Source organism: Gossypium raimondii, chromosome 1 (assembly GCF_025698545.1).
Source record: "Gossypium raimondii isolate GPD5lz chromosome 1, ASM2569854v1, whole genome shotgun sequence".
NCBI classification, from domain to species: domain Eukaryota; kingdom Viridiplantae; phylum Streptophyta; class Magnoliopsida; order Malvales; family Malvaceae; genus Gossypium; species Gossypium raimondii.
In genome coordinates, this window is record NC_068565.1 from 51,042,869 (window position 1) to 51,068,370 (window position 25,502).

Here is a 25,502-nt window from a genome sequence, read left to right on the forward strand (position 1 = left end):
AGTTTCTGTTAAAAATTCAATCCATTTTTACTGTTAAACATTGGCCCTTGTATATTAGAACAAGATATGCGTAACATAACACATGTGACTGTTTGGTTATTTAGTTAGCAATGCTGGGTTTTAACAGAAAAAATGGATAAATTTTTTAACAAAAGTTGCATGTTTGCTATTTGATCTAACGTACAGTGACTAATTTACTCATTTTTTTGAGTAAATAGAGAACAATGCAATCTGACTCTTAGCACAGGGACTTCCATTATATTTTTACCCATATACCTCTTGATCTAACATTTTGCTTTTATAAAAACGTTTTTCAACTTCTGTACTTTAACATTTTTAACGTTTTGGATTTGCTTGGTAGTGGGGAAAGAAAATTGAAATGATGGAAAATTGAAGGGGTAAAAAACTAGAACGATCGAAAACATAATTTTTCATTTTATGGGTGTGTTTGGTAGTAAAGATGAAAAAATGGAAAAAAAATCATTTTATTCATTGGTTGGTAAAGTTGAAAAACGAGAGGAAAAAAATGAAACATGTGAAAAATGCATACATTTGAACTAATATACGCATCTATCTCATTTTCTCTCCTCTCGTCTTTCCTATTTGAAAGGATTGATTTTTATGTATTATGATGGAAAATGATCATCCCTCTTATTTTATTTCCTCTCACTTTTCTTCTCAATCAAATATACTCAAAATTTATTTTCTTTTCGCTTTTCTATTACCTCCTCCCATCCCTCTACTTTTCCACCCAACCAAACACACCCTTAATCTTATTACTTACGATATTACCTACTTGCTTCAAAATTAACTATATAACAATTAAATTCCTCACTTCTATAATTCATGGACTAATTTGCTCAAATCTTATAGTACAAGGACCTTCTGGAAAATTTAACCTTTTATTTTCTAGGGATCCACAAAAACAAAATGCCATAAATCACAAGGTGCCCCTTGAAAAATCAAATTCAAATTCTTTAAAACAATTTTTTTTTGTTAGACTTATTTTATTATTAATTATTTCCTTTTGACTAGTGTCAATAAATATTATTTCACTTTATATATATATATAACACTAAGTTGTCATGTTATTTGTTTTAGTCCCTTTATTGTCCAATTTGAAAAGAGAAAAAAATCAAAGATCACAAGCAATACATTATTAGTTGTTGCTTTCATTGCAAACAAAGCAAAGGTCTAAAACACATGAAAACACCTCTTTTCTATCTCTCTCTTTTTTTGCAAGCTTATCCTTTCATATGCAAAGAGAAAAAAAAAAGGTTTTATTGCAATCCAATACATAAAAATATGATTGCTTTCTAATATTTGAAACCCTAAAAATTAGTTCTTTCTTTTATCCCAATTCAATGTCATTGATTGGTTATTTTGTGATATTTATATTGACGTATTAGTCTTTGAGATATTATAAGTTAACAAGAAGTAAAAACATAAATATTTTAAATGGTAGTAAGTTTAAACATTAAAAGTTAACTTGTCGTGTTTTAAAGTAAAAAAAAAAACCCCGAAATTCAACAATTTCGGGAAATTATTGTTTTAGACCCCAAGCTTCATAAAATATTAAGTTAATATATAGTAAAATTATAATTTGGTCCCAAAAATGCTAGATTTTTTATTTAGTCCTTTTGAAAACTACATGGATGTAAACTAATACAATGATGAAATTACAATTTTTCTCTTTTAAAAATCTATAACTTAATCTCTACCCATCCTAAAAAAATTCCTCGCTTCGCCCTTGGTCAACCTGACACTTAGAGCGCTTTTCGTCTTAAGAAATAGAGATGAGTTCTTCGTAAGGTAGCATTTTTTAAAGTTTAATATTACGCATTTGCTTTAAAATAAAGTATATTACAATATTAACAATTAAACTACTCACTTTTATAGTTGAGGGACTAGTTTGCTCAAAGATTACAGTACATGGACCTGTTGGGTAATTTAACCTTTTATTTTCTAGGGATCCACACAAAAACAAAATGATGCCATGAATCACAAGGCTTTTCGCATGTGAATTGCTTGGTTGAAACTTGAAACTGGGATCCAACGCCCCCACAATTTTAATTAATTTCAGTTACTATATATATATATATATATATATATGGGTTGGATTGGCTCATTAGGTTGTCTCATGTTTCACCATTGTCAATGCAAAAGGAAAGTTCCAAAAAGGAAAATTTGAGATTTTCTAGGAAAATGTATAAATAAATTATACAAGGGTTAGTCGGACAGCAAAATTCTATATAAGAAAAGGAAAGGTCAAATTTTGAATTTTGCCCCTTTATTATACTCAAATTAGGATTTAGTCATTATACTTTAAATTGGTATAATTTGATATCTCTTTTATAATGTTATTAATTAATTTAAATAGTTAACATCGATAGCTATTATGATTATAATAGTTACGATCATTTTCTTAAAATGTTCTCATTCAATATGATGATCATTAAAAGAGATGTTTTGAAAAAAAACATTACGCCACTATTTTACTTGAATAATCAAAGGACCGATAATATTATAAAAATAAAGGTAAACTACATCTATGGTCACTCTAGAATAGTGCCTGTGTTGTTTTGGTCACTTCAAAATTTTTTTTTCAAATTAGTCACTCTAAATAAAATAATTGTGCGAACTAGTCATTAATGTTAAAATTATCATTTTCTTATAACGAATTGCTGACGTGGCACATTGAGTGACTGACACGTAACACTTTTCATTGTAATCATTCTGTTTGAAAAATTTTATCGAGTTAATTGTTTTGATCAAAGAGAAGTTTACTTGTAGATTAGTTCGTTTAACCGAAAGATTCTTGTTTATTTATAATATGAATTGTCACTAAATCACATAAAAATTCACTAAACAACTTCTCCATCATATCTTATAAAGCTCCCAAAAGTTTTATCCTTGATTTATAAAAGTTTAACCATATCGCATCCAAATATAGCATTCTACGACCTTACTATCAGTTTTTCACAAAATGACACGTGTTTGGAGGGGTTCGTGCTAAAGTCCAATCTCCATATGAACTTACTATCGAAACTTTGCTCAAACTGTTTCATGACTCACCCACACGTCTAACCATTATTAACATCTTTCAAATTTTCGTGTAAGTCTTTTTCGATCTCTTACACTAATCTTATATCAAAAGTTTCAAATCAGAATTTGAGTTTTAATAGAATAATCAATATATCTTTTATATATGTTATACGATTTATGGAGACTAATTCTTTCAAGGTTCATAACTACTCCTCTCAACAACACTACCATCTTCGGAATTCAAAATCAAGTTCTAATCATAATGCTAAACCGATATAATATATATATTATATTAGGAGGAAAGACGACAAAGAGTAAGATGTCGTTTGTAATGGCTGTAATAAAAGTTCTAAAATAAGGAAAATGGCACGTGAATGATGATGGTGAAAGAGTGTAGTGTATTGCTTCTTTTAAGGCTAAAGTATCTGAGAGGTCCTTGTATTATAAAAACTTGATCAAATTAGTCTCTCTATTATTAAATGGATCAATTTAGTCTCTATATTATTAAAAAGAATCAAATAAGTCTAAATTGTAACATAATTAACATTTAATGTATAAAATTATCTTGAAAATTATTATTTTAATTGCAATTCAATTCCAAATAAAAAAATCCATTTATAGAACAATAAAAACTTTAAAATGATTAATTTTATTAAATAGAAAATGTTAGTTCTATTCCAATTTAATCTTATTTGATTCTTTTAATAATATAGAGACTAAATTGATCCATTTAATAATAGAGGGACTAATTTGATCAGGTTACTTAATAAAGGGACATCTCAGGTATATTCACCTTTCTTTTAATAAAAAAATCACAAGCTTTTCTGTAAACGTCCCAATAAGAGCCATTGTTGCCATGGCTTAACCAGAAAAAACAAAAAAAAAGTGAAACATAGAAACAAAGAAGGAAAGATTTTTATTACACTTTTGCTTTAGGGAAAATGAGACAAACAGCTGAACTCTCAAACAGAACTTAATATTGTCTGGTTCTTTTTTTCTCCAAGCCTTTTTCTTTTTCAAGCTAAGCCTCTCTTTCAGGTAAAAATCAAGTCTTTTTTTTGCTTGAGACTTGTGTTGTTTCATGTTACATTTCATTACTGAGCATTGTACTTTTCTTAGTGTTTGATGTTTTTGGTAATGTTTTCAATACTTTGAGTATGATTTTCTTTCTGGGTTTTGCTTATCTCCTTTTTTTCTGTTTCATTTTCCAAGAAAATTCCATTTTCTCGGAAAAGAAAATTCATGGCTTCATTTTTTTTTGTAACTGCCAAGCTTGTTTAAAGCTAGCTCTCGACTAGCCAGAGTTTAGTTTTCTCTGATAATTTTTTTTTCTCTTTGATCCTTGAAACTTTGTTTTCTTCAAGTTCGTCTTAAATTTTTACATTAAAAAAAATGGGAACTTTTGATTAAAAAAAAGTAGTAGTAGTTTTCTTTGATTGGATTCAATGAATAAAACATAAATTTCATTAAAGACAAAATGATTCACTTTTTGGTCCAAAATCATAATTTTTCATTTCTGGTTTCAATAATGGAAGGACCCAAAAAAGACAATAAAAAGTGGAAACATGTTTTTTTTTGTGTGTGTAATGATATGTAATTGAATTCATTTGATGGCAACCTTATTCTGTTCCTTTGTTTTTAAACTTCGTCAATTGGTTATGGTTGGTGGTAGTGGATGTAGTTCCTATTGAGTTTCTTTGAAGGAATTATTTGTATTATTTGTTTGTTAGTTAGGTCCTTCATACATGCATATATGTATATATATAGCCTCTTATCCCATGATTGAACTATTTGCAGGTTTTTGAAGCAGAGGACATATATAAATCCTTCCGTTTTCTCGATTCGACTCGGGGGAATCATGCAAACGCCGAAAGCAAGGTATGATAGGTTGTTAATCGATCTAATTATTGCATTTTGATGATTTAGATTGTAAAGATTTATATGTCATATTGTTAGAAATGGTGCAACCATCAGCTTCTTGGCTTGACCGGCCGTTTTAACCGATGGTCGAGTCGTATGATGCACCGTGTTGTTTTAGGCTTTTAGCCATAGGCTTCATTGGTTTTCATGTTGTGACAGTAGAACAAGCTCGGTGGTAGTGCCTCGGAAAAAATCTCCTATGACACCACAAACTGCTCGACAATTGAAGATACCTGGAGCCAATTCGGGTTCTGTTTCGTCACCAAATACGGCAAGTAAGGCGTCAAAAGACCGAAGTCCTAAGGTTACCGAGCGTAAAGCACTGAAAAGTCCGGTGTCTGAGGTATTCTTTAGTCACTTATATTATAAAACATTTGTTTATTTACTCACGTGCTTATGTGATTGCCATTTGTTGTATGAGTTCTAGAAGAATGGACTGAGCCGAGTGACGGAACTTGAAGCACAGCTCGATCAACTCCAAGGTGATTTGAAGAAGACGAAGGATCAACTAACTGCATCTGAGTCATGGAAGAGGTTGGCCTTACAGGAGGCTGAGGCGGCGAAGAAGGAAGTATTGATAATGTCAGCTAAGCTCGAAGAATCTGAACGACAATTGATGGAAATTTCTGCTTCTGAGGATGATCGAGTGGAAGAACTCCGTAAAATCTCGAAAGATCGAGATAGAGCATGGCAGTCCGAACTTGAGGCTGTCCAGAAACATCACTCGATGGATTCGGCTGCGTTGGTTTCCGCTGTGACCGAAATTCAAAAGCTTAAAGTTCAGCTTGAAAAGGTCTATGAATCTGAATCTATTCAAACGAAGCATGCTGAATCCGCACATGCTGAGATTCGGAATATGAAAATTGAATTAACCGAAACTCTTTCCTTGGTTGAAAAACTCAAGTCCGAGCTCACTGATTGCCGAGAATCTGAAGCACGGGGTCTCGAACTTGTTAGCGAAACCCGAATGCAACTCGAAGTAGCAAATAAAACAATCGAAAAGCTACGTTCCGATGCAACCAAAGAAACCGAAGTTTACAACATGTTACTATTGGAGTTGGAACAATCCAAAGGTAGAGTTAAGTCATTAGAAGGACTTGTTAGTAAGCTACAAGTAGAACTGGTTGGTAATGGCTGCATTAAGGATCCTGAACAACAGAATGAAGAAAATGAGGAGATAAAACGGGTTAAGACCGAGCTTAATTTCGCGAAACTTGAAATCAGTCAATTGAGATCGGCATTGGATGAAGCTGAAGTGAGGTACCAAGAAGAATATATCAAAAGCACATTGAAAATTAGGTGTGCTTATGAACAAGTGGAATGCATAAAATCGGAGTCGTCCCAAAAGGAAGCCAAACTCGAGGCTGAATTAACGAGAACCAAAGCCAATGTTGAAGAATTAAGATCACAAAATGAGGGTCTTCGAGAATCTGAACTTGCAGCGGAGTTGAAGAAGTTAGAGTTTGATTTGAAAGAATTGAAAGATAACTTGACCGTCAAGGAAACCGAACTGAACACCATAACTGAGCAAAACAAAATGCTCAAAAGGGAAATCGAGAGCAAAACGAAGAGTGATGAACCTGTTGTTGTGTTGTTAGAAGCATCAAAGGCTGCAGAGCGAGCAGCATTGATGAAAGTCGGATATTTAACGGAAGAAACCGATAAGAGTAACCGAAGAGCAGCTCGGTTGACTGAAGAGCTCGAGTCAGCGCAAGCAGCTAACACAGAAATGGAAGCCGAGTTGAAGAGACTTAAAGTACAAGCAAATCAATGGAGAAAAGCAGCTGAAGCAGCTACTGCTATGTTGTCTAACAATGGGAAATATTCAGACAAGACGATACCTTTCGATATAGCTATCGGATCACCGAAGTGGGAAAACATCGATGACGACGATGATGACGATCCATTGAAAAAGAAGAACAATATGTTGAGAAAGATTGGTGTGTTATGGAAGAAAGGTCAAAAATAAAGATTAATTGTATTTGCATTGCAGGTTTGCATATAATTCTGATATAAACATTTTTATGTTTTTTTTATTATCTTTTTTATGGTTATTTTAAGGAAATTTTGTCTTTTAATTTTGCTTTTAAAGTTGTCTGTTTTTAAGGGTGATTTCAATTGAGTTTAATGGAAATTTTTTTACATGGAAACCACTGATCGATTAGTATATCTACTCAATTTGTATTAACAATAATATATGGCGAATTGAGTATTAGTTCGATTGGTATCGATATTGTTATCAGTGTAAGAGTATATAGCTTCGAGTATGCTTTAAGGGTTGGGGAAAGATTATGAAGCATCGAGTTTTAGTTGGTTATGGTGTTCAGTTGGTCGAACATTCGACCAATAGAACTATTCCAGTACCACTAGGCTAAGAGTTGGGGTTTAATTGGTCCAACATTAACATAATTTTTTTAAAACTGAAACAGGTTATCCCAAATTACTATTTACTAATAAAAATATTTTATTTATTTAAATTTAATTATAAAAATATAAATTTATTTTTTAAATAGTAAAACGGGCCATAACCTCAATGGGCTTAGACGAACCGGACCCAAGTTTTTGGACTTGGGCCTAATATCCTGAAGAGACTGCTTAAAAAAGGTTAGTATTGGGCACAAATTCCAGCCCACTAAAAGTACTCATATGTGTGTATATATATATGCCTTTTCTAGGGTTAAAGCCTTGAAGGTTTGAGCTCAGCGGCTGTGGTTGCTTCTGGCTTTCGATTCAAATCCCTTTTGGAACCGTCCTTCAATTGAAAACAAGCAGCCAACATGGGGTATGTTTCATTGTTCTCAGTTCTTAGCTCAAATCTTTTAGCTTTTCTATTAATTCTTTACACTGTTCTTGCTTTTGATGGGGGTTTTTTTTTTAATTTTTTGATAATTTGTTGCTCTAAAGTATTGAACTAAAATTTAATTCGGATTTGTTTTATTTGATCTAATTTGGGTTCTGCTTATGATTGTGGAGAATTGTATTTGAATAATGATTTTTTTGTTGTAATTTTTCCTTCACTGCTAGTGTTATTGTCTCCATATTCATTCATATATTAGACTAATTAGAAAGAAAAAAAAAACTTAAATTTTTGGGTCGTTTCGGTTTTTGATAGTTTCATTCAGATTTCATGCTTGGGGTTTTAGTTTTAGGTTTAGGTCGTTTTGGGTTCAGATTATTTCAGATTCTAGTCACTTTGGGCTTGTTGTGAGGTTAATTGTGGGTTTTGTTCATTTTAGTTTCTGTATTTTTTGATTTGGGTCATTTTCTATTCGTGTTTTTATGGTTTTAAGTTGGAATGCTTTGGAATTTTTAACCTTTTATGGTTAAATTGGATTGAGTTTTCGAGTTCGGTAGACAAATTAGTAGGTCTATATGGTATGATTCTCCAAATATATGAAAAGCAACTTATAAACTTCAACATACTTGTATCAAATGCATACCCATGTTATACACTCATTGCCGGAATCCGGGTATTTAAGGAGTTGGATTATGTCATTAATGGTGTTTCTTTCAGGAAGACACGAGGTATGGGAGCTGGACGTAAGCTGAGGACCCACCGAAGGAGGCAAAGGTGGGCCGATAAGTCATACAAAAAATCCAACCTTGGTAATGAATGGAAGAAGCCATTTGCTGGTTCTTCTCATGCCAAAGGCATTGTCCTTGAAAAGATGTAAGACTAGATCCTCTCTTTTTCATCCCTTTTTCCTTCATTTCCTCGAAAATTGAAACTTTTGTACTAATAATTTCATATCATGCAGAGGTATTGAAGCTAAGCAACCTAACTCTGCTATCAGAAAGTGTGCTCGAGTTCAATTGATCAAGAATGGAAAAAAGATTGCCGCATTCGTTCCAAACGACGGTTGTTTAAATTACATCGAAGAAAATGTGAGTAGCAGTACTTGAATGAAACCTTACAATATCTTTAAATTGTTTTTAAGCAATGTTCTTACGAGGATAATACGTTTGTTGTAGGATGAGGTGTTGATTGCCGGATTTGGACGAAAGGGTCATGCCGTCGGTGATATTCCCGGTGTTAGATTCAAGGTTGTGAAGGTGTCTGGTGTTTCATTATTGGCACTTTTCAAAGAGAAGAAGGAGAAGCCTAGATCCTAAGTTTGCAACAATGAGGATATCTTTTATGATGTTTTCATAGTTTTTTTTGGGATTGAATTTAAAGCAATGTGTTTCTCGTTAGCTTTTGTTGGTAACATTTTGTTTAATCTTCTGGTTATTGTATTGAATTTTGTGATGTTATGTTTTGATCCAAAAGTATTTTGGTGTTTTCTACTTATTGTTTGGAATCTATAATTTTTCCGGGTATTTGTGTTCAACATTTGAAGCATATTTTATAAAACATCTATGCTTATTAATTAGGAAATTTACATACTTAAAATTAAATTATTTAAAACCTATTTTGATGAGGAAATTATTTAAAATTGGTTTTAATAATCTAATTAATATTAATATAATGATATTTTATATGAAATATTAAAAATACTAAAAATGAGATAAATATAACATCCTAATTTAAATTCATGCCAGGATAAATCTTAAAATTATTTGATGTGTTATTGTACACATAAATTTTAATTTTGTGTAATTATACATGTGAGACTCTGTAATTATAGTATAAATGTATACTTAAAAGTTTAATTTTGATTTAATCATACACATTTAAAGAAATAAATGTATTAATTTATTTTATATTGAATAAATATAATTATTTATGTATGCAATATGTAAACATAAAATGATGTTATATCCATAATTGTGTTTATAGTTTACGAAAATTGGATCAAATTAAAATTTTATGTATAAAATTATACAAAATCAAAATTCATGTATATAATTACATATTAAACCATAATTCATGCATAACTTTGAAATTTATCCCATATTATTTGGTAATATCTTCATCTAGTAGATGGGAGTTTGGAAAGACATCCATACATACTATAGGATAAATATTGATTATATATAAATTTTGATTTTATGTAATTATAAATATGAAATTTAATTTGTAATTCATATATATACATGTTAATGTTTGTAAAATTGCACAAAATCATAGTTAATGTATAATTCTGATATTTATCCCTATCCATAAATGATATGATATTCGTTTGAAATATTGGTTCTATGAAATATAAAACTATGAACAAAATAGTTTAGCAAAATTCCATAAGAACAAGAAATTCCATTACATGTTGAGATTTGCAGACATGATTCTGTTCCATGAGATCTTATAATGCTTGCTCTCAATTCTCAAACTAAGATAAATCTAAACCTAAAAACTTCAAGTTCAGCCCGGAAACTCTGCGAAACGCGCATCATAAGACACTACCTACATGAAAGAAAATATCAGATTCGAACTTGGTGAAATTCGAACCGTGATGGAACTGAGTACAAATTCTACTGAATTACCAGAGTTTATGATTGCATCTACAAGATTGTATCAAAAATTCCAAATAAGAACAATTGGAAAGAGGCACATACCAAGGTACCTTAAAAAGAATATGAAACTAGACTGTTCCACTTAGATATTATTCTCTGGCAAGGTGCTCTCCGACAATGGTAATACGGTTGTCTTCTCGGCCGCCACTGTTGATCCCGATAAAACATCAAGTGATGCATCTGTATTGCAAAAAGAGTCCTTGACCGAGAAAGGTATCCTTGAGCCACAAGTAACTTCAGAAATCATTGGGGATGGAGATGTCGGAGTGGGATTTGACATACTGTTCTCGAAGTCAGCAATGGGTTCTTTCTGAACAGCGACAATTCGGTCTTCAACGGGAGCTTCTTCCTTCTTGAAGCATGGATAACTGTATGTCTTGTTTTCAGCTTCTGATGCAATTGTGTTTTGAACATCGGTCTTGGAAGCTATATCTGCAGTTGATTCGGTTACTCCATCAAGAGGAACAATCTCTACTTTCCCGGCTGAACCAATGCCCTGAGCCTTAGAGTAACTTTCTCTACTAGTTCTTGGACAGGATGTACTCTGGAGTTTCGGAGATATGCCGGGACAGGTTTTAAGGTTTCTCAAAGAACTTGGTACCTTTGTTGCAGCAACCGGAGATTTTTGGATAGACAAGGAAGATCTCGATTTTACAGCAGAGGAAGTTTGTTTAACATCTACCTTGGGGCTCTGGATTACAGTGAGAGATCTAACAGGTTGAAGCTTTCCAATCTTTGCCTTGTTTGAGTTTCCACTTTGACTAGTGCTTTTTGTACCAATTTTAGGCAAGCCACTAGTTACACCAGAATGAGACAGCATACTCCCATTTGGAGTATGTCCCGATGATCGTACCTGCATTCATCACCAATTTTAACCAGGTTATACTCCTTGATCGACAAAGCAAACTAGAGCTTAGAAGAAACAAGGAGGTGGTGTTTATCATATAGATTTCATAATTGAAAAGGTTGTCAAGAAACTCCAAGAAATAAGAACTAACCCCATCAAAGAAGCCAAGTTTTGGTGATGGCATTCGGAGGCCAGAGGGTTTCACTGAACCTGGATGAAGAAGCCGGCTCGTTCCAGCTGAGACTTTGTTTTCACTTTCATCAAGTGAGCCATTAACCTCAGTATCATCTCCCTCTGAGCCAGTAGGAAGGTTCTGCGAGTCCAGAACTTGGTGGGCGTCACGTTTTGTAGTAAGTCCCTTGCGGGAGCCAGTGCCAAGGCTATCTCTAACAACATTAGAACTTCGATTAGTGGCAGAGATTGATGATGACGACTCTGAGGACCATTCACTGATAGAGCTTGTAGGAGATATACTGGAAGAGAACTTTGTAGAAGACTTCAAACATGTTGGGGGCTTTGAACTTCCTGCTTGAATTTTACCTTTTGGTGCTATTTTGGATCGAGCACTAATAGTGGAACCAGAGGAAGGGTTAACAATTCGGGGGCCATTTTTGTGTTTAATCAAATTCAAGGAAGATTTATTAGTTCTGTTAGATGAAAAACTGGCACAACTTTCAAGTGAGGAACACGAAGATGTCAGCTCCGTTTTGCTAGAGGCTGGGGAGCAGGAAGAAGATTTGGAGGATAATTTAGGCCTAGGCACAATGTTTCTAGAACCACCCAAGGCAGGAGTTTTTAATACTGTAGTCCCTCTACCTGCAACCATTAAAATTAATTGAAGAATGGATTAAGCAGAGAGCAAGAAACATCCTCGATTTTTGAAGAAGTTAATCTGTAAAATTTGTACTTCGAATTACCAGTAACAGTTTTTGCATCCTTATCCATTTTGACATTCTTAGCACCCAAGGAAGCCCTTTTGGTTGGTGTATGACCAACACCACTTAATACTTTTGGTGGCTTAAGAAGAGATGAAGTTGATTCTCCGGCTCTAGCAACGGACCATACAGTCTAGAGTTTATTAAAAAAAAAAATCAGTCTTCAGTGATAGGAAATAGCAGTTATATGGCTGCATGTCTAGCAGTTACAATAAGTGAACTTTTACAAGCTTATAGCATAGTTTTCTATGAACCTGTAGTATAACACAAGCAGCCAGTTAATTTAACTTAAATATTTAGATTTGGAAGTTTAAGACTTACTTAGAACAATATATTGTTGAATAATAATATTTCTATCTCAACTAGAAAAGGCAATACAACTATCAGTTCATTTGCATGATATAGCACTGTACATGCCTGTGAAATTTGTGGATGGACAACAACCTGCTTCACTGTTTTCCCAGAGTCTTTGACACCAACATTAGGCTTCTTTGGAGTAGCTTTCTGCTTAATCTGGATTTTCTTTTAAAAAAAGAAAAATTTATTGTAGAGAAATACAACAAACTTATTAGTAAAGAAAAATTACTGCAGCTGAAATTTCTTCAATGTACCTTATCTTGAGTTGGAAGTTCTACCTTCTTTGAAGCTGCAAATAAAAAGGAAACTGTCAGTTTGAGAATACTTTTGTTCCATGAATATGCATGTCTAGAATGTTAATTTGAGCTTTAAACTCCATGTAATACTCTTTACAGAAAAGAAGGAAGAAAGCCTCAGAATATGATCAAAGGGCATTCTAGGTAACTAGGTGATGAATGTTCATTTTCCCTATGCTCATTTCAATGAGTATCATATAAGTAGAGTATAAGTTCCATATAGCTAATGATCACATTGCACAGAAGAGGAACCCTTTGAAATTATATATGTGGTTGTGTGGCGTCAAACACAAAAATCAGGGGTGCACTAGAATAAAACAATGCAAAGACAAAAGGGAAACAAACTATACTTACATGACACAGTTTTAGTATCTGTTGTTTTCAACTCCTTTTTGCCACTAGAATTTGCAGTGACAGAAACTTTGTTAGATTTCTGGATTGAAGCTCTTACATCCTCAAATAAATCAGCCTCAAGACTTTCCAAAGTCAAAGTCTCAGAATCCAACGTTGTTAATGAATCATAAGACTTGTTTACATCCTCTTGAATCCCAGGCAATGCTTGTAGTTGACCTTTCTCATTGCCTCCCAGCATGCTAGACAACTCCTCCGGCTCCAGAAAACCTTAAAAAACAAAGCACAAAACATTATGTAAAACCGGAATTTTAGAATCATAAATGGTCAAATGCAAGTAAAATCAAAATATGCAGTCAGCCATATGCTTAAATGAAGTTTGAGATTTTGTCCATTTACTTAATAAGTTGAAAACTACTCTCTTGCTTTTTGATTTAAAAGTCTCGGATCAATGTTGACAATTTTTTGTGAAAATTTACCATCAATACATTCATGCAATCATACCAACCTCAAAAGTAAATTACTATAAACTCAGTAGGCAGAAGGAAAATTTGACAAAGAAACTACTAACAGTATCAATTGAATTAGTATTTTTAAACCAAAGAAGGTAAGAAGATTTAATTTTTAACTTGTAACTACATGAACTGAATCTCATACTTCGTCAAACTATATGGACAGAACATATTTTGACCTAAAATTAAACAAATCTGTACCTTCACTAGTAAAGAAAGCACTATCCCATGCTAAACTTTTGCGTAAATTATATTTTCCATTTTTGCTTGTCTTCTCTTGTTCTGAAGACTCCGATGGTTCCTTTACCTTTCCAGCTTCTTCAATGGAGCCTACTGCCATTTCTACGCTCTCGGGATCCACAGCGAACCTAACAGTCTTGGTTTCACTTCCTTTCTCTGTACAATATAAAACCCCAACAATAAAAATACGATTTAAGTTCCAATTTCAACTCGAAAAAAGTAAAATGGGGGGAGGGGTATCATCATGAAGCAGCCCAGAATTATCCCAACAAATTTAGTTCGGAAAAGAAAAAAAAGGAATCCATTACTAGTTAACGGAAAAAGAAGCGAGCATATTGCAAAAATAACTTAATATCTAACACTTCTTTTCGGAACTAATTACTGATAATAACTAATAAAATCAGCCAAAAACATTTAACACGATCTTAAAACATGATTAAAATTTAAAAGATACTCAAATCAAGCAAATCTAACCATTTGAACAGGGGAAAAATAGAAAACATTGTTACAATCGAATCCGAACCTGAAGATTTAAGGTTTATGGGATCGGCGAGTGGCGAATTGATGAGAGAATCGTCTTCGGACGAAACATCGATGAGGCTTAGCCCTTTCATATTGAAATCGCTTTGTTTCTCTGAATCAACCATTTCCACACAGAGATTAATATAAATTTGTACTTTTAAAAAAAAAACGACGCCGATTAATATAAAAGCTTGATCAAAGATGGAGAAGTGAAGGCGAGATGAGTGAAAGGAATGAAAAAAAAAAGGGGAGAGTGGAAAAAATTTGAATTTGGGAGAAGAGGCGGTTCAAAATTAAATTTAATTAAATAAAGTGAAGAAAAAGATTTTTTTTTTTTTTTAAAGAAAAGTTTGGGATTGGTTTATGTATAAAGCACTTTCACGAGGTTTATCTACGAATACTTTGTGACTTTTAGTGGTGGTGATTAGGTGATTTGGACCGTTGGATTTTGAATCATCCAACGGTTGTTGAGATTTAGATATTAATAGTCCTTATATTCTTCACAAATTTAAATTTGATCCTCATATTTTTATTTTTTAGGAATTTAGTCGTTATATTTTTCAAATTTCAAAATTTAGATCTAAGTATTAACTTTATTCATTTTGCTGGTGTTATATTTTGAAATTAAACAATACTTGGCAGTAATGTAAAATTTAACGAAATAATTTTAATAGTGTTAATAACTGAATTTAAATCTTGAAATTTGAAAAGAAAATATATTAAATTTTAAAAATAAAAATAAAACATTAAATTTCAAATTTATGACGTGTGAATTGCGAAAGAATTGAATGGCATAATACATATCATTTGTTTTATGCATAATTTATATTAAAATTAAATTACATTTTATCTTTAAGTTAAATCAAATAATAAATTAAATTTTTTATAATATACTTGACACATCTTTGATTTTTCTTTTATCAACAATGTAAATAGTAAAATTGATGAAAAATGGTATAATTTGTTGAATTTGTTATATACTTGTTATAGATGAAATTAAAATGATTCAGGATCTAAGTAATTCAGTGTATTGTGTTTGTATAAATATTATTATAATGTGCTGGGGCATATTATTTCCTCTCAGATGATGAGCGGGTAAGGTGATGATAAGAAGGCGCTGCTTGCCACCTTCAAACCTTCATCATTACAATGCCATATGGGGGTTTCAAAATGTGCCCTGCCATTCACCCCAGATGTTTGAATAGGTCAAATATATTTTATTATATCCAAAAACACCATTAAACTCATTGCAGTAATGAGATTATCAACTGAGTTAAAACTAAATAATAAAAAATTATTACTATATTATTTTTTAAAGGATTAACTTATAATTTTATTATCAATAACCAAACTTTAACAAATTTGATAAGTTCTACAAACTACCCAAGTAATTCTACTATGGAAAAGTCAACTCATCATACACTTTAACACAAGATCCAGAAATTCACAAGTGTGCATCTTTGTACCTTAAAAACTATTCAATGAAATGAACACAAGTGACTTGACTTGATAATAATAGAACTCAAAGGTATAATTTGATGAAACTAAATATTTGAGACTTACTAATGGTTCCATCTTTTATCTGGAAAAGCTGTTGCAATTTAAGAAAACATCTGATTCAACAAGAAATCCATACTCAAAATGATGCTTTGATGCTTAAGGATTTCTATACAACACCCACAGAAATAGAAAAAGCAATGCAAAAAATGTGGTGAAAGTGAATGTAAAAGAAGTTTTGACCACAACAAAATCAAAATGTAAGAGATGGTTAGCTACTCAGCCATAAGTAAATTAACCCGCTTGCCACTAAGAATTTGATAGCTAAATCAAGTGTTTTGATACTACCAACATTTTCAACTAATACAACCTACCAAGATAATTGTATATAATAATATAATTTTCATAAAGAAAGGCATTTTAGAAGTTCATACCTTGAGCTATGAATGGGACCTTTCTTTTCTACATCAACTTTCACCATACTATAAGCCATCATCAAGTAGTATTTTCATCTTCACGTGCTTCACCCACCCTGAATCGTTTTGTTGAACCGGTAGAAGCTTTAATTGGTGTAACAGCTAGTCGTTTGAGGCGGTAACTAACAAGTGAGGGACCAAAAATGCTGTACTTTCCGGAACTGCTGAAGGCCGTTTCTGCGTCTGCTCGTCTTTTGAAAACCACTTTGGCTCGGGTGCTCTTTTTGAACACTTCAGCACCTGGTGAAACCAATGGCCCGTAATGGCTAAAGGTCTTATTAAGGTCTTCTACCGAAGGAACTGAATCGATGTCTGAAAAGTTCAGAATCAGTGCAGTTGGAGTTTGATCCTTCGTAAAACTTTCATCTGAGTCTGCTATCTGCTGCTTCTCTGTTTCTGTTCCAAGAATTTCACCTTCCACTGTATGTTTCGGTTCAGAATCCGTATTGACACTTGCTTGAACAGTTGGTTGTGTGTTTGGAGAAACCTCGGAGGTTTCATTGTCCTTGTCAACCGGTGATTGCTCTTCGGGAAGGCATCGGATTTTCCTGTCAGAACAAGAAGAGTCTTTAATTGAGGCCAGCTCAGACCTTCCAGTAACTTTGGAACCGGTTGATTTCTCCCTCGTTATATCATCCGTTCCTTGATCTGAAGATTGTTCAGACATTTCAAAGCAGTTAAGATCCGTAGCAATTGAATTCCTCAGTTCTGTAAAGAAAGAAACTATAGGGGTCAAAAAATTATAACCTTTCAAGGGATCTGTGGCAGCCGAGCAAAGCTGTGAGTGAATCCCAGTAGGTGATGAAGCATCTGTCCGAGAAACCTTCCCAGGAGACTTGCCAGACATAGATTTTCCTTTCTTTTTGTTGTTAACTGCAGATTTTTGAGATTTCCCATCGCAATGCTTAAATAGTGGAGATGAAACCGTTGAACCATTGAGTAGACTTGCAACCCTAAGTATGCTAGCTCCAACCCTGAAAGTTTGCTTAGACTGCAAAGACTTATCACCAGACCCTGGTGACACATAACTTTTCTTCAGTTTCGATGCTGAGTCATCATGCAGAGTGTCAACGGCCTTTAGTTTTTTCGCAGGGGAAGAAGTTAACTTGTCACCAGCATTGTTATTCAATTTCCTTTTAACTTTCTGCAAACTCAACCGTCTTTCAGCTAAAAACTCCGACAAGCTTTTCTCCTTTTTGCACGAACCTGCAGGGATTTTATCTTGATTCTCGGGCTTCTCTTTTTCAACCTTGGAACTAGGAACTTCAGTTTCCACTTCCTCAAACAAAAGGATTTCTGCATCAGTCTCTAACAAGCCACCAACATTTAGAAACTCAGGTAGCTGGGAATAACCTTTCCAACGATGGAATGCCAATAATTGTGCCTGTGATGTTGTGAATTGCAGTCTATCAACCTCACTGTACAAAGGTGATAGGGCCAACGCTTTCATAGTCTCAACAAGTTCAGAAGGGTCAAAAGAAGCAGCGGTTGAGAATCGATCCCCACCGACTCTTCTACTAGATTCTTCCAGGATCCCAGCGTTAACAATTATCTCAGTTTTGACCTCAGCATATGCTTCCTTGGAAATGCAGGAACAGGCCAGACCAAACTCTACCCGTCTAGAAACCTCATCCAAGGCACAATCCACAGCATTGTGAAACTCTTCCATATTGTTCTGCTTTTCCATACGCGAGAAATGAGGCCTAAACGGCTTGATCCGTGACTCTTCATTCCAAGCAAATGTCTGATCACCATAATACGCAATCAAATAACAGCCCTTTTTAAAATACTTCTTTGCCTTCGATGAGGCATCTGAATAATCAAATATTTGTCCTGGCCACCAAGGGTGACTCCTTACTTTACCCCACACTAAATCCGAGACACAAAATTCAGGTTCTTCTGGTTTTACATCTTCATCCTCATCCTCATCCTCATCCTCATCCTCATCCTCATCCTCATCCTCATCCTCATCCGTGCTTGTACATTGATTCGAGTCTACCCCATCATTTAACACACTAGACCTATTTTCAGCATTTCGTTTCTTTTTGGTATCATCGTGTGCATCAATTTCCATATCCCGGCTTTCTAATCCACAAGAAGATCGATCGTTCAAACTCTCTTTCTGGTCCCCGCAAGGTAAAGAGTTTTCATGACTTAAATCTCGAGAATTCAGCCTCTCGTCACCAGAATGAGTAGCATAGTCAACAATTGAGATAGACCGAACACTAGTTCCCTCTAGCAACGGATCCCCACTACGACACATTCCAACATTAAGGTCTTCAGCTACCTCACTAGAAGATTTCACAGCCATTTCTTCAGCCACCACTGGTTTCTTATCTTCCACAGAGACACACTCACCATCTCCATTTCCTTTCAACTCTCCATCAACCTCCATCTTCGAAACCTCACCCGAGCCGAAAGCCACCTCTTCACCTAAAGACCCAATATCAGCTTCCAAATTCACCTCTTCATCTTTTACACTCTCAATTTTGCTTTCTTCCCCTGCCTTATTTACACTTTCTTTCAAACAAGTTCCAGAATCCCTAATATTTACATCATTATCCCCGTTTTCACGGTCAACCGAAACAGCATCACAGTTCAAGTCGATTTCTTCACTAACTTTTTGCGACATTAAAGCACCCTAAAAATCATAACAAAAAAAAAAAAGAAAACATCAAAAACTCTAAATTCACTAGAATAAAACAAACCTAGTAAATAGTTAAAAGAACAAAAAAAAGTACTAATATATGAAACTAATTAGCAATGAGATTAACGAAATTACTTGATTTTGGAGCAGCAGAGAAATGAAGTTGCCCTAATTCGAGAGTCAAATATGAATAAACCTGAGAAATTTGGGAAAAAAGGGTTTTTGGGATAGAGAGAGTAAAAAAAAAAAGTGAGGGAAGTGGAATCGTGTCTGGTGTGTTAAACAGGATTTTCATTTTTCTTTTCTTTTCCTCTTTTGGTCTAATTTTGTTTTTTAGTCCCTCTACTATGTTGAAATTTGCTATTTAATCTCTCTATTTTTTTTTTGGTTAACCTACATTAAAGATTATTAAATTATTAGTAAATTTATGTTTTGTTCGCTCAACTTCAAAAAATTATAAAATGGTCACTGAATTATTCAAAAGTTTTCATTTAAATCACCAAATTTTTTGAAAGTTTTTATTTAAGTCATTGGGTTGTTAACTTTTTTTTTCCTTATAAAGTCCGATTAATGAGGATCCAAGCGATAATTCAACGACCAGTATGATGGATCAGTACCCATCGAGGAGTAGAAGAATAACATACCTTAGATTTAAGTCGATTTGACGATCAGTGTCGAAATCAGGAAAGAAAGCTATTTGAATTTCGATTTTGTAGTTTCATGATGTTGAAAACTATTTCATGAAAAAAAAGTGAACTTGTAATGACTCGATAGTCAGGGGTGTTGGAAAGTATATTCTCGGGACTCCATTTCCGTAAATTAGACTCGTAAATATTTTTAATAAATATTTACAAAGTTAGTTGTGTAGTTAATTAGGTTTTGGTTAAGCGAATTACTTGAATTAAAAGTAATTAGGTATAAGAACTAAATCGCATTTGAGTTAAAAGTTTAATTATAAATTAAAAATTAATTAAAGGGCCAATGTAGTTATTATACCTATATATATATGTATAATGGACGGCATATGTTATAAAAATATGTTTAATATTAAGAAATCTTAATTATTAAGTTAAATGTATATATAATAATAATAATAATAATAATAATAATAATAATAATAATAATAATAATAATAATAATAATTAGTATAATAAAACAAAGTAGGTATTAAAAGAAATAAAGAAAAGAAATAGAAAAACATGCAAAATTAAGAAAGAAAAAGAAAGAAAGAAGAAAGAGAGACCCACGGCCTAAGGGCTTCAAACTTTCAAATTTCAATTGGTTAGTTAATTTAGTTAATTTTTTTGTAATTTTTATATTTTTAGAATCTCGTGTTAATACTATCCGAATCATGTCAAAATTTTAGCAATTATTAATATTTTAAATGTTGTTAATGTTGAATAGTTTTTGTACTAGGGATTAAATTGATAGATTTTTATGCTAGAAATGAAAAAGGATTAAATTATAGAACAAATTGTAAATTTTGAGTAATAGGGACTAAAGTGTGAAAATTCAAAATTTAGGGTAATTGAAAATAAAGAGTTAAATTTATTTTAAAGTGAAATTTGTATGAAAATATAGAATTAAATGTAAAGAATAAAAATTAGTCTCGATTTAGAGACTAAATTGGAATTTAGGCTAATATTGAGAAAAAAGATTAAAATATTCAATATGAAATTGAATTGTGTTGTATTGGTGAATTTTAATTGTTTTAATTCCGTAGCTAACGTCGTATCGGAATCCTCGACTAAAAAGGGGAAGGATAAAATCGACGTCGAATAGCTCGAAATTCACGGTTTGTATTTTTATAATTCGAACCTAGTTGTTAATTGTTGTAATTCGATTTAATGCATATGGTAAGTGTTTGAGGTGAGTATTTGACATTTTGATAGTTGATTGAAATGGATTGAATTGGTATATAAATTATGAATGTATTGATTATTGAATTGAAAGGAATATATGTGCTAATGTGAAATTTGAATATTGATTATTATAGAATTCATGTGCATATGTGATTATAAGAAAACTTTATATTGGATATTGGTTGTTTTTGAAATGTAAAATTAAACCCTATTAACTGTATCGGGCTGAGTCGGATATAAATGGAATGCCATAGGATAAGAAGAGTTCAGGAATTTCTTCGACTTCGAGTCGATGAGGCACTAGGTGCCAATTTGCTTCGGTTTAACTGATGAGACACAGGGTGTCAATGTATATAGCGCTGGGCACACTTATTACTTTGGATTTATCCGATGAGGCACTGGGTGCCAAACTGGTGTGTTGGTTAGATCCGTGTATCCATCCGAGTCCGAGTCGTGTTAATAAGGGTAATTAAATAAAACGGTTCTATAATTGATATTGGATGATATTGTATGTGAATTGAAAATGTGATAGAGATTTGAAACATGAAAATGAGATATTTTGTGACTAAATGAGATACATGAGTTATGTACTCATGAATTGAGTATTGAATTGCTAATGCCAATGTATAAACAATTGTGGTTTGATATGTGAATAGCTATTTATATAGCAATTGTGTGAATTGGGACATTGTTAATCAAATAAAAGATGTTAGCATGTGCAATTTGAGTATAGTACGAAACAATGTTGAAATGATAGTGCTAATATGTATGAATTCAAAAGGTTGACATATGATAGTTGTGATATTAGTCATTAATATGTGTTTATATTTCAATTATGCATTTTGTATTCTCCTGTCTTTAAATGTTCGGATTATAGAAATATCATTGAGTTTTACTCAGCGTGTGGTTTGAAATGTATAATAAAGGTTGTGAAATGTCTGTACTTAATCCGTAAAGTTCGGTAATGCTCTGTAACCCTATTCTGGTGATGGATAAGGGTTAGGGGTGTTACATGGATTGTAAATGAGGCTATAAGTGTAATGTTGGTTTGGTATTTATGTAAACATGTGTTTGTGTTTGAAGCCATAGTATGGTATGGTGAATTGAAGCAATGCTTGATATGTGCATGTGAATTTAAGTTAATGTTTTAGGTAGATATGAGCTAGGCCAAATTGATGGATTTTGGCATGTTTATAATTTTAATTTGAATGATGCATTGATGATATGTTTTGATGACATAAATGTGGTACCGATGAGGGTACATTGGTTAGGCACCTAGGATGATTGTTTTGGCATGTTTTGAATGTGTTTGATCGTGTTTTGAATAGGTTAAACGAATAATTTTTGAATTACTTAATGCCCAAGCAAGTAGGAAATGGTAAACTTGTTGTTTAAGGCACATTTTAGGTCCACACGGGAGTGCGAGGCCATTTCGAAGGGTACACGGCCTGGCACACGAGCGTGTGGCTTGGCCGTGTGACCCAAGTCAGTGAGTTACACCGGCATGGACACGGTCTAAGACACGACTGTGTGTCTCTACTACGAATGCCCACACGGCCAGACACACGGGCGTGTAACTTGGCCATGTGAGTCACACACCCTGACCACACGGTTGTGTGAACCCTGCAGTTAAAATTTTTCTAACTTTTCCTAAAATTTTTAAATGTTCCCAATTTAGTCCCAAATCGTTTCTAAAGTGATTTTAAGCCCTCAAAGGCTTTAATAAGGGACTCTATACATGTTAATGATGAATTATATTATGATTTTTTTAAAATGTTTGAAAATGAATGATTTAGATTACAGTTACGTGGTAATACTCTGAAACATTGTTCCGGCGATGGATACGGGTTAGGGGTGTTTCAGAATTGTAGAAGAGAAGGTAAAAGAGAGTTTTTAATTGGTGCAGACGGTGCGAATAGAGGAGACATATAATTAACAATCTAGTGATTAAATGAAAACTTTCGAATAGTTTAGTGACTATTTTGTAGCTTTTTGAAATTAAGTAACCAAAATATAAACTTACTAATAATTTAGTGACTTAACGATGTACTCATCATTCGAATTTTCTTATTGACTTTCGAATAATATCCTAAGATTTTTATTGATTATTATTTTTCTGGATTTCGTTTTATTTCCTTAGAGATTGATTTTCTAGTAGGATTATGTATTTCAAGATTTGAATTTCTTTGATGTTGCGTACACTATTTTTAATGTTTTTAAAGATCGGATTTGTTTGGCTGCTGAGAAAGTTTGAGAAAATGAGGAGATATATTTGGAAAGTAAATAATAGTATTTTAGTTGACTTTCTAAAAAATTACTTTTTGGGAAGTAAATAATATCCTGGGTATTTTAATAGACTTTTGGAGGATTTTTTATTATTGTTTGGATGCTCAGAAAATGACGGAAAATAAGGAGTTAACTTAAAAAAGTAAATAATATCCTGATATAGAATTGAGTATCATCATTTTCTTTTTTTTGGGTTGGCTAGTGATTAAAAAAAAAAAAAAACTCCTACGTGTGAAAAGAATACATACAGTGTTCAATTAGAGTTGTTCATGGGTGTGAAAAGAATACATACCAGTGTTCAGTTAGAGTTGTTCATGGGTCGGGTTGGTTTCGGACAAAGTTTTAACAAAATTTTAGGCTCGATTGTTAGACCCAGATCCGACTCAAAAAATGAATCTAAATTTTTGCTCAAGTCCAGTCTGGATAAAAATACTAAAATTTGGGTCTGACCCATATTAATTTCTTTTAATTTTATTTTTATATAAAAAAATTAAAAATGCACTACAAATATTAAAATGAATGTTTTCTCAACAAAATGAAAATAAATTAAAAAGTCTTTATATTTAAATAACACTAAGATAAGTGCAACTTAACAAGCAAATGTATCTAAAACAGTAGTAAAATTAACAATAAAATAAATGTTATACAATATCCAAACATTAATAACAAAATAGTGAAATGGTAGCAAAACAGTGGCAAAAAGTGGAAAAACTACAGCAAAACATGGAAAAACAGTAGCAAAAACAATAGATTTTTTTTTTGAAAATTTAATCGGGCTGGGCCCAGGCCAAAAAGCTTTACTTGGGGATTTGCCAGTTTTCTAAATGTGTCTTTTTTTTTTCCCAAGCCTATTTTTCGAGCTTATATTTTTATTCAAACCCTCTCATTTTTGGGACAAGCCTTCGCATGGACATCTCTATGTTCAATTAGAGAATTAATAGATGAGTGACAATAATCAATTTTTATAATATTAGTGATGAAATTGAAAATTTTCATAAATATGTGATCAAAATGAAAATGCACTAAAAGGGGTAATTATGGGTGTAGTTTGTCCAAATTATATTAAAGAGATTTGCCTTAATACTATTAACAAAAGCTAAAACTCCGAGTGTTTGAGTATTTAAGTTTGAGTTTCATTATACGTAATTGTCATATATATGTCTTCGTTTCATCGTGAACTATTATCATACATGGGTTTTATTTAATTTAATTGATGACTTTTATTTTGGATTTTGATTTACTTTGCAAGTATTTTTATTATATTATATTTATAAATTCAAAGAAAAGAAAAATAAATATCAAATTTCAGTATAATAGTGGGACTAAAATCATAATAAAGCCTTCTTTTATGCTTTGTGTCCGTTTTAGAAAGCTTTACAATTGGCATACACGTGCCACATAACAAGATCTTATATGGTTAAAGCAAAATTTATGGTTATTGAATGGCTAAAATATTTGGGAGTTCTTCGGATTACAGGGATTAGATCAAATTAGTCCCTCTATTATTAAATGAATTAATTTAGTCACTATATTATTAGAAAGAACCAAATAAGTCTAGATTATAACCGAGCTAATATTCACTGTAGAAAAAATATCTTGAAATTTATTTTTTTCAGTCGCAATTCAATTCCAAACAAAATATTTCATTTACAGAACCATAAAAACTTTTAAAATATTAACTACGTTAAACAATTAATGATATTTTTTTAACAATATAATGTTAGCTCTGTTCCAGTTTGGCCTTATTTGATTCTTTTTAATAGTACATGGACTAAATTGATCCATTTAATAGTGGATGGACTAATTTGGTTAGGTCCTTATAATAAAGGAAAATCTAAGGTACATTCACCGTTATCGGATCTATATTTATTGTAGGCCTCAATAAAATAATGACACTTCAATAAAATAAGGGTCCCTTTGGATGGGCAATGCGTTTATCTACAATTAGCGTAAAAATAACGATGATGGTGAGATTAAATACTATAGCGATATTACCATTAATGTGGTGAGAGCATCCAATATCAAAATAGCGCACTAGATTGACAATAATCTTTTAAATATTGATGCCCAAATAGCATACACCTTTGATACTTCCTCCTCCATACAAGGTTTTGCTTTTGCATGCAATCAGTGCCATGAGCAATTGGAACTGCAATTGTATTTGCCTACTTCAACCTCAAGTCTCAACATTTTGAAGCATTTTTGGCTTGATATGCCTGAGCGCTCTATAGTGATAGCACACAATCCTATAATGT

General features: G+C 32.7%; 4 protein-coding genes across 11 annotated transcripts; 2 read left to right on the forward strand and 2 right to left on the reverse strand.

Moving 5' to 3' along the window:
• Positions 1-3,911: 3,911 nt before the first annotated feature.
• Positions 3,912-7,043, forward strand: LOC105786440 (interactor of constitutive active ROPs 2, chloroplastic). Of its 4 annotated transcripts, none has more exons than XM_012612882.2 (4): positions 3,912-4,083; positions 4,843-4,923; positions 5,125-5,308; positions 5,396-7,043. In XM_012612882.2, the coding sequence occupies exons 2-4, from the start codon at positions 4,904-4,906 to the stop codon at positions 6,932-6,934; spliced, it is 1,743 nt and encodes a 580-aa protein (XP_012468336.1). In that variant the 5' UTR covers positions 3,912-4,083; positions 4,843-4,903; the 3' UTR covers positions 6,935-7,043. The 4 variants fall into 4 exon arrangements, with proteins under 4 accessions (XP_012468336.1, XP_012468332.1, XP_012468334.1 ...); XM_012612878.2 differs by having other exon boundaries at positions 3,913-4,083; positions 5,393-7,043; XM_012612880.2 differs by having other exon boundaries at positions 3,913-4,083; positions 5,128-5,308; positions 5,393-7,043.
• A 545-nt stretch (positions 7,044-7,588) lies between these two features.
• On the forward strand, positions 7,589-9,252 carry LOC105786442 (40S ribosomal protein S23). Its single transcript, XM_012612884.2, has 4 exons — positions 7,589-7,747; positions 8,480-8,635; positions 8,724-8,850; positions 8,938-9,252. Exons 1-4 carry the CDS (start codon positions 7,743-7,745, stop codon positions 9,076-9,078), a joined length of 429 nt encoding a protein of 142 aa, XP_012468338.1. The 5' UTR covers positions 7,589-7,742; the 3' UTR covers positions 9,079-9,252.
• An 880-nt stretch (positions 9,253-10,132) lies between these two features.
• On the reverse strand, positions 10,133-16,559 carry LOC105786438 (uncharacterized). Of its 5 annotated transcripts, XM_012612873.2 has the most exons (10): positions 16,411-16,559; positions 14,481-14,591; positions 13,919-14,113; positions 13,209-13,475; positions 12,813-12,847; positions 12,619-12,723; positions 12,184-12,334; positions 11,418-12,082; positions 10,462-11,272; positions 10,133-10,309 (listed from the first exon to the last, which is right to left on the reverse strand). In XM_012612873.2, exons 2-9 carry the CDS (start codon positions 14,569-14,571, stop codon positions 10,502-10,504), a joined length of 2,280 nt encoding a protein of 759 aa, XP_012468327.2. In that variant the 5' UTR covers positions 14,572-14,591; positions 16,411-16,559; the 3' UTR covers positions 10,133-10,309; positions 10,462-10,501. The 5 variants fall into 5 exon arrangements, with proteins under 5 accessions (XP_012468327.2, XP_012468331.2, XP_012468329.2 ...); XM_012612877.2 differs by having other exon boundaries at positions 10,133-11,272; positions 12,646-12,714; XM_012612875.2 differs by having other exon boundaries at positions 10,133-11,272; positions 12,619-12,714.
• LOC105786437 (PWWP domain-containing protein 5) lies at positions 16,263-19,390 on the reverse strand. The gene is made up of 3 exons (XM_052620587.1): positions 19,235-19,390; positions 17,200-19,093; positions 16,263-17,100 (listed from the first exon to the last, which is right to left on the reverse strand). The coding sequence occupies exons 2-3, from the start codon at positions 19,082-19,084 to the stop codon at positions 16,472-16,474; spliced, it is 2,514 nt and encodes an 837-aa protein (XP_052476547.1). The 5' UTR covers positions 19,085-19,093; positions 19,235-19,390; the 3' UTR covers positions 16,263-16,471.
• Between the last annotated feature and the right edge of the window lie 6,112 nt (positions 19,391-25,502).

What these genes read in the sequence shown, in the direction of transcription:
- LOC105786438 (XM_012612873.2), bottom strand. Translation starts at nt 14,571, where the DNA reads ATGAAAGGGCTAAGCCTCATCGATGTTTCGTCCGAAGACGATTCTCTC. An exon ending in CATAAACCTTAAATCTTCAG is followed by an intron (nt 14,114 to 14,480) that starts GTTCGGATTCGA and finishes TATATTGTACAG; the next exon opens with AGAAAGGAAGTGAAACCAAG. An exon ending in AACTTGGCTTCTTTGATGGG is followed by an intron (nt 11,273 to 11,417) that starts GTTAGTTCTTAT and finishes TGATGAATGCAG; the next exon opens with GTACGATCATCGGGACATAC.
- LOC105786442 (XM_012612884.2), top strand. An exon ending in GGCATTGTCCTTGAAAAGAT is followed by an intron (nt 8,636 to 8,723) that starts GTAAGACTAGAT and finishes CATATCATGCAG; the next exon opens with AGGTATTGAAGCTAAGCAAC. An exon ending in TAAATTACATCGAAGAAAAT is followed by an intron (nt 8,851 to 8,937) that starts GTGAGTAGCAGT and finishes CGTTTGTTGTAG; the next exon opens with GATGAGGTGTTGATTGCCGG.
- LOC105786437 (XM_052620587.1), bottom strand. Translation starts at nt 19,084, where the DNA reads ATGTCGCAAAAAGTTAGTGAAGAAATCGACTTGAACTGTGATGCTGTT. An exon ending in TGCCACAGATCCCTTGAAAG is followed by an intron (nt 17,101 to 17,199) that starts GTTATAATTTTT and finishes AACAATCTTCAG; the next exon opens with ATCAAGGAACGGATGATATA.
- LOC105786440 (XM_012612878.2), top strand. Translation starts at nt 4,904, where the DNA reads ATGCAAACGCCGAAAGCAAG. An exon ending in ATGCAAACGCCGAAAGCAAG is followed by an intron (nt 4,924 to 5,124) that starts GTATGATAGGTT and finishes ATGTTGTGACAG; the next exon opens with TAGAACAAGCTCGGTGGTAG. An exon ending in TGAAAAGTCCGGTGTCTGAG is followed by an intron (nt 5,309 to 5,392) that starts GTATTCTTTAGT and finishes TATGAGTTCTAG; the next exon opens with AAGAATGGACTGAGCCGAGT.